The sequence below is a fragment of the Porites lutea genome, chromosome 11, assembly GCF_958299795.1.
Source record: "Porites lutea chromosome 11, jaPorLute2.1, whole genome shotgun sequence".
Lineage (NCBI taxonomy): Eukaryota > Metazoa > Cnidaria > Anthozoa > Scleractinia > Poritidae > Porites > Porites lutea.
Window position 1 is genome coordinate 20,343,854 of NC_133211.1, and position 7,579 is coordinate 20,351,432.

A 7,579-nucleotide genomic window follows, 5' to 3' on the forward strand; every position below is an offset into this window, starting at 1 on the left:
TAAAAAAACCTTTATCCCAAAACAAATACATGTTAAACGTTTTTTTACCTCTAGCTATTTTTATCAAAAACAAAAAAAAAGTGTATTGATTTAGATTGAATGAATTGATTTTCAGCAACATGATACGTTGTTTTTGAATTTTTTTGTTTTTTGGAATTGAATTTCGCTTTCTAGCTCTTTCTATAGCTACTTGGCGATCTCCCGCGATGGTTGATCTGAGACGACGAATGGATAGTCCATGGTCTTGGTTTGTTTGTTTCGCTGCGTTTGTAATTTTGACGCTGATCAATGGAAGCTACTATAGCTTTGGACTGTTCTTGCCGTCTCTGTTGCGACATTTCAGGCAGCGCATTGCGATAACCGGTAATCTTTTGTTCAGCTATATATTAAATAACATAACCAGCTAAGCAGGGATATATATATGTTTCTGTATTTGTCTTTGTTTTTTAACTGAGAACAGAGTTTAGGGAATTCCAAATTCTTAAATTCTCAAGCTGACTAGTTAAATTTTTTTGTTTCAATTTCTTTCTCCCCAACATTTGGAGTACTATTTGTAAGCTTGATTCACTGCCTTTTAACAGTCGCCTTTGAAACAAACATGTGTGAATCTGTCCTAAACAGGGTATATAATTTCGTGTGAGTCTGTCGACAGGGTCGATTGATTTGATTTGTTTTGTACTCCGAGTACAGTCTACCGATGGTCAACTCCCGATAACGCAAACCTCCTTAGGAAATCGGAAAAAGTTCGAGTTATAGGGAATTCGAAGCCACAAGATTGATTTGAATCGTCACCCGCTTACAACATGGTTCGAGTCATCAAGGGTAAAATTATATAGAAATGATTTGAAGGGAAACAAAAATTACTTCGAGTTAGCTGGAGGTTCAAGTTATCGAGAGTCCGAGCTAACGGGAGTCAACTGAATTTGCTCTGTGGGTTTATGTCAGCTGGGAACTACTGAACAAAAATCGCATTATTTTTTCACTTTCAGAAAAAATTACTTTACCTGTGGTATATTGTCGCCCTTTTGCCTCAAAAGAGTTTTTTGAGCGATTTTAAAGGATTTTGAGTTCGCCGTTTACCGTTCCTTTTAACTAAAAATCCTTAAAAATCGCTTAAAAAAGCGCTTTTGAGGCAAAAGGACGACGATATACCACAGGTAAGGTAATTCAACGTTTATTTAACATTGATTTATAAACATACTTTAGCAATATATCATAAAAGGTGAAGCAAACGGTAAATCCAGTTCATTTACTATAAAATAACAATCGGTTACACCACAGGGATCTAAGCTCACCTTACGAGTGGGTTTTTTGGCTGTTATTGTGTAACCCCTGTCACTCTCTGACAGGGGTCACACAATAACAGCCAAAAAAGCGACTAAATTGATGAATTCACACCAAAAAACACACGCATATATCAAAGGTAAGTCTCTTTTATTTATTTTATAGAAAAAAAGTAAAAATAAAATGATATTTGGCGTTCGCAGACCTCAGTAATTTATTTCTCATACAAAGTCTCAACGGTCGCTTATAAACTAGCCTGTGTACAGACGTCCCCCCTCCCTCAGGAAAAATCGGGAGACTAGACGTCTGTGAATCGCCGACGATAATCTTGTTCCCGTTTCCCCGGAATGTTGGGTACAGCCTCTGATTGGTTGTAATGTTAATGCCATGACGCATATAATTTCCGGTGTTGCGATTGGTGAATGAACGTCAGAATAGATTCCCCGGGGAAAAGCTCAGCCTTTGTGGACATTCATATTTATTTACCGGTATTTGGATTTCGGCTCTCTGGAAAAGGCATGAGATGTTACCACCGATGTTTGCTGCTCGGTAATTCTGCTCGGTAAATAAAAGAGAAGGCATACAAAATCCAACGTTAACAGCCAAGGCAGGTCAAGCTTAGTTACCCCAAAAAGATTCTATTAATGAATTGATGATTTGTATAATGAATCCGTCAGTCGTTCCCGTAACTGGTGTCAAATTTAAATCGGCATTCCTGTATGCGTAATGAGCAGTGAATATTTTAAGATAACTTCTCTGCATTTGGTCAGATTTAAAATCTTTGAATGGATTAAATGTCTTAGAAGACATTTACATCAAATTCAGGGAAACTGAGCTGGTAGAAATTTCGTAACTGAATCGCGTATGAATTCACGGCTCATTACGCATGCAAGAATGCACACAGAGATGAATCTGAAATCTACAACTACCAACGGTTCAACTTTCCAATAATAATTACATTAATAGCATCTTGGAAGGTACGCTTTACCTGGCTTGACTGTAATCAGAGATCTTCCTAGTATATCTGGATTTTTGGGTGGACATTGCGTGAAGATGTTCGGCTAGCCTGTGCACAGATGCCAGAGCTATTTTTCGACGGACATGTGCCTTTTCAACTGTCACCGAAAGAACAAAATAATTTATGCAAATGTATACCGGAACACGATTAACGACGGTGATTCACAGACGTCTCCTCTCCCGATTTTTCCTGAGGGAGGGGGGACGTCTGTACACAGGCTACTTGTAAACGAGACACCCATTTATATACATAACACACTCGTAACGTCAGCTTGGGATGCCTGTGGTTACACACGAGCATTGTGTGGGTGCCCTGTGGTTGAATGCTCGCTCTAGTAGGATGTGGACTGGAGGATACTGGTCAAGGAAATACGTCATCAGTTACATAACAAACCAGAAACAATAGTAGGAAATAAAGTGTTTACAGGCCAAACACGACTCATAAGCTCGACATAGTGTGAAACGTGAGGAACGTGACCAATGGGTTCTCTTTTCTCTTTTCTCCTCAGCGGATAGATCATAACAGTGTATGGAGCATTAGTCTCGCTTTGAGAGGTCATGAAACTGCTCTGTTTGTGCAAATTGATTATTTCCAGTGGTGTATGTTTCTGTAGGATCCTGTTAGTGTTCCTAACGGAATTCGGTCTTTGCATGTGGCTGGCGACCCTCTCCTTTGAAGCCCCGGTCTACCCCCGCCCCCCCTCCAACCCAATTAAAAATGTACGTTCCCTTAGCGGGCCATAACTTACTGTAGGGGCCAAAAAAGCAAATCGGTGCTTATTTTGCAGTTCTTTGTCGAGTCGAAAACAGGGTCTAAAGAAAGTGAAGATAGGACTGTAAACCTGGAGGCCTTCTCGGATTTTGACTTACTTCTTCCAAATTTCAGCTGATTTTAACCTGTGTTCATTTAAGACACTTTAAGTATAAACTTCATTCATCAGTCGTGGTTTTTTAAACAAAGCACGGTTGCTCTTAAAACGATACCCGCCGTCAGAGCTATTTATATATTAATATCCGTCTCGACTGTTTAACATCTTTGAAGTAACCATTACCTCCCGATTGCGATCACCGGGTAGCCGATCTATCCACTGGGCTACTGCGACTGGGAGACTAAGGACAGTAAGGTCATACAGCTAAATCAAAAAAGGTTGCTTTGGTAATTTGTTATATTGGTAACTAGACATTGGACATTTGGGCATGTGGAACAAGGTAATGATTTACTTGTGTGACTGCCAACAATAGCTATCCAATGCCAAATTACCATTGCCCAAAGCAACCTTAATTGAATCAGCTATATACAACTTAATATGTAACACTTTTATAATGGTTTCTTTCAGCTTGGGTCGGTTCACTCTACATTGCACTCTCCTGGGTTTTTGGACCATTGGTAAACCTTCTGGTTAAACGTCTCGGATTTAGAATCACAGCCATAAGTGGGTGTCTTATAATTTCGATCAGCTTTTGCGTAAGCTCGTTCGAGGACAATGTTTGGCTTTTCCTTATTTTATTCTCAGTAATTGGAGGATTGGGTTCAGCAATGTCCTACCACTGCAGCGTTCTAGTTGTTTTAAGACACTTTGTGAAGTGGCGTTCTCTTGTAGTTGGAATAACAGCGTCGTCATCAAGTGTAGGCATGTTCGTCGTGACGCAAATCACCGAGGCTCTTCTTTCAAATTATGGATTCAAAAACGCCCTCAGAGGTTGGGCCATCTTGTTTTTCCTGGCGATCCTACTGGCCTACTCTTACGACCCAAAATCGGATGTTACCGTAGGTACCATCAAAAGAAATGATGACGGATCCAAACAAGGTGTGGAAGCCACTCACTCACCAAGCCTTTCGCGAAATGGGCACTTCATCATTTATCTTTTCTCCGTTACCTTGGTGTTCTTTTCCGTGCCTACGCTATCAATTTTCCTGGTAAGATGTGAATTAACTAAATTTTATTGTTATACAATCAATTCTAACTTTAAATACACGTTTCTGAAACAGTCATCTAGAGTTGATCCCTTCCCCGCAATACGATAGATTTACAGGGAATTCGAGGAGGAAGAGAATTTTTTTAATAAAAATATTACTTCTCCGTTTTTCAGAATCAATTTAACAATTTTTCCTCCTTCCCGTTATACCCCCGCGTACGTAGTAATCTTTCTAAAAAAAATACCCCATATGTTCTCTAACCCTATACTAATCCTTAGATCACCTCATGGCGACTTTTTCTGTCACTGCAACGATTAACGTAACGCACTCCTCTGCAAATGATCGACTTTTCACCATCTATATTCTATAAATATGTCAGATCTGTATAATCGCCAACTACTTAAATATTGGTTGTTTCCGTCTTTCTTTCTAGGTAAAATTTTGTGAGAGTGAACTTGGCATTTCAACGCAACGAGCCTCCATGCTATACATCTACATGGCGATCGCCTTCTTTTTTAGCAACCACTTGTTCTGCAAGCTTAGTGAATTCAAATTCTTCAACATCTTTGATCTTTATCAATTTTCAACAACATGTCTTGGCGTCTGCTTGCTTCTGTTACCCGTGGCAACATCTTACAAAGCTGTGGTGGTGTTATCTGTTATGTTTGGTCTCATGGATGGTGGACGATACGGCTTAATGCCACTGATAGTGTTAACATGTGTAGGACAGAAGTCAGCTGACCAAGCTTGGGGTTTTGTCGCATTCTCTGTTGGTCTTTCTAGTGCCATAGGTCCAGTTATAATAGGTAAGTTATATCTCCTTCAAGCATTTACTCAATTAGCAAAATTCACTTTGTATCCTCGCCCTGCACGTGCAAGACAAGGCTTTGCTTTCCGTGAGGTTTGTAAACAACAAAGGCATCAATCGAAGGTTAATTTTGGAGGACAATATCCGCGTCTAAACCAACATCTATGACCAAGTAAAAAATCCGGCTTCTTGTGCAACAAAAAAGAAGTGAGAGAAGTGGAACAACTGCTATTCCAAACACTTTAAACATATGATATTCACACGTCATTTGTGAAACTTTAACTTTTGGTACTCTTTGTCTTACTCTTGCACTATATACAGCGCTGATACTGCTTCAATATCAAAGTGGCTAGTGAGGATAAGGCTTTTTATAAAATAACTAAGATAGTAGGCGCGTTCTTATTGGTTAAAAAAACAATGGTTTATTGTGCAGGTAAACTCATAGACAACTCCGTTTTACTTAAAGTTATTTTATAAAAGCAATCGACCACACTTTCTACGGGTTCACCTGCGTGATAACCCCCCGGGAGGTAATCGATATATCCCTGGGTGGGGAGGTTGCGGCACGGCCCCTCATACCCTGACCCTGTTTAAGACAAATATCGCTGATTTTTTTTACCCTGTTTAAGACAGAATTCCGATTTTTGATACCCTGTTTAAGACATTTATCCTGTTTAAGACAAAAATTGATAAATCGATACCCTGATTAAGACAAAAAATGATAAATTCGATACCCTGTTTAAGACAAAAATCCCGAAAAACATACCCTGGCTGGCCGCACGTCCCCATTAAGCCCTTATAAGGGAGTACCCCCCCCCCCCCCCCCCCGGGGGTGATAACCCACTTGGTATGTTATAAGGAAGCCTGTTCTGCTGGAAGAGGGTGGCGAAAACTCTGGGGATGACACTGACTTATGGAAATTGCATCACTGAGTGTACAGTGTTATACGCAGAAGCATAAAATTGTGGCGCTATTCAATTTAGCGCCTACACATACATCATCATTGTCACTGATAGTGTTAACATGTGTCGGACAGAAGAGAAATGAACAAGCTTGGGGCTATAGAGTACTAAAGTAATGACGTCATAAAATGAAATTTCTGAGATTATGGGATTTGTCAGGATATTCTGAAAGAACAATGTCCAAGAGGCCTACTTGCCAAAAATGAGCATTTCGGGGCAATTTACGTATAAAAATTTCGAAATATCACTCGAGCCGATTTATGCCAAATATCACTTCAAATCATGCTATTACCTATAGAGTGTTTTCAGTCACGTGGCCGGGATGTATGCAAATTTTTTGGAACAAAATAAAGCGTTTGCATAAGAAAGGAACTCAACTTCCACAGGACTGGTTTGGGAAACCAACATGGCCGCCGTTTCATTGTTTTGGGACACCAATATGGCCGCCGTGACGTCATGTGAAAACTATCTATACTTATACAGTACTTACACTTATTGAGCAGACCCCCAATTAAGCGGACACTAAGCCGGGTCCCGAAATTAACGTCTTATATTTTCCTTTATAATGAACCCCTATTCAGCGGACACCTCTATTAAGCGGACGCGGACACTAAAATAAGTTGTATTTGGCTAATCTCTATTGTTAAAAACCTCTATTAAGCGGACACCGGACTGAATTGACAATAGTAGTATTGGATTACGTCCTTGAAATACGTACTGTAGTCGGTTAATGTTTTTGCATTTACAAACAAATTAGAGTTAGTAATGAAAGGTCATGAACTTGAACTCTGGATATGTAAAGCATGTCCCCACTGCATGGGTGACACTGACGTAAGTAATGTAAGTAACATTTCCAAACTCTCCGACAGGTTTCATAGCTGACACTACGCATGCGTACGGACCTGCCTTTTACACAGCTGGAGGAATCATGGTGTTCGGATCATCTGTTGTATTCCTTAACAGGCTGTTAAAGAAAGAAGCTTTAAATGAAGAAAAACATGAACAGCCAGACGATTTCTTGGAATGCTTTGTTCAGGAAAAAGAAACTGTACTGTAGATAAGGATTAAAACTGATTGCAATTAAACGTTTTTAAAAACTGTTCAACTGTTCTCTGTTGTTTTTAACCTAAATAGCTGCGAGGATTAGCAGGCGAGTGTTGTATTATTATTATTATTATTTTTTTTTTGGGGGGGGGGGGTGGGGGGGTTGGGGGTGGGGGCAAGTCAAATTGAAATCCCGAGGGATTTTCATTCGCAGCTTCGCCGCCAAGAAAGTAAGCAGGGTATAACAATACCGCCAGCTACGCAGGCTACCCTAAGTTAGACCAACATGTTGGAATGCGACATTTTCACATATGCCAATTCATATGTTTTCGCAAATGGGTTTCATATAAGACAAGGGCGACGCCAACAAAAAAGTCATTGAAAACCTCGCTTCACATCCTTGCTTTTAATCTTTTGGAATAATCGACAACGAAGGAGCAAGGTAACAGAGTAACAAAGTGAGTAACATGCCGAAGGGTATCAGAGTAACAAAGAGACAGAGTAACTTCAACAAAAGCAACAGACTAAATTATTACAACATAGCAT

At 39.9% G+C, this 7,579-nt stretch overlaps 1 protein-coding gene across 1 annotated transcript; it reads left to right on the forward strand.

The window, feature by feature from the left end:
- The first annotated feature begins 214 nt into the window (after positions 1-214).
- Positions 215-7,064, forward strand: LOC140952584 (monocarboxylate transporter 14-like). The gene is made up of 4 exons (XM_073402010.1): positions 215-363; positions 3,639-4,219; positions 4,653-5,025; positions 6,859-7,064. Exons 1-4 carry the CDS (start codon positions 228-230, stop codon positions 7,044-7,046), a joined length of 1,278 nt encoding a protein of 425 aa, XP_073258111.1. The 5' UTR covers positions 215-227; the 3' UTR covers positions 7,047-7,064.
- The last annotated feature ends 515 nt before the right edge of the window (positions 7,065-7,579 follow it).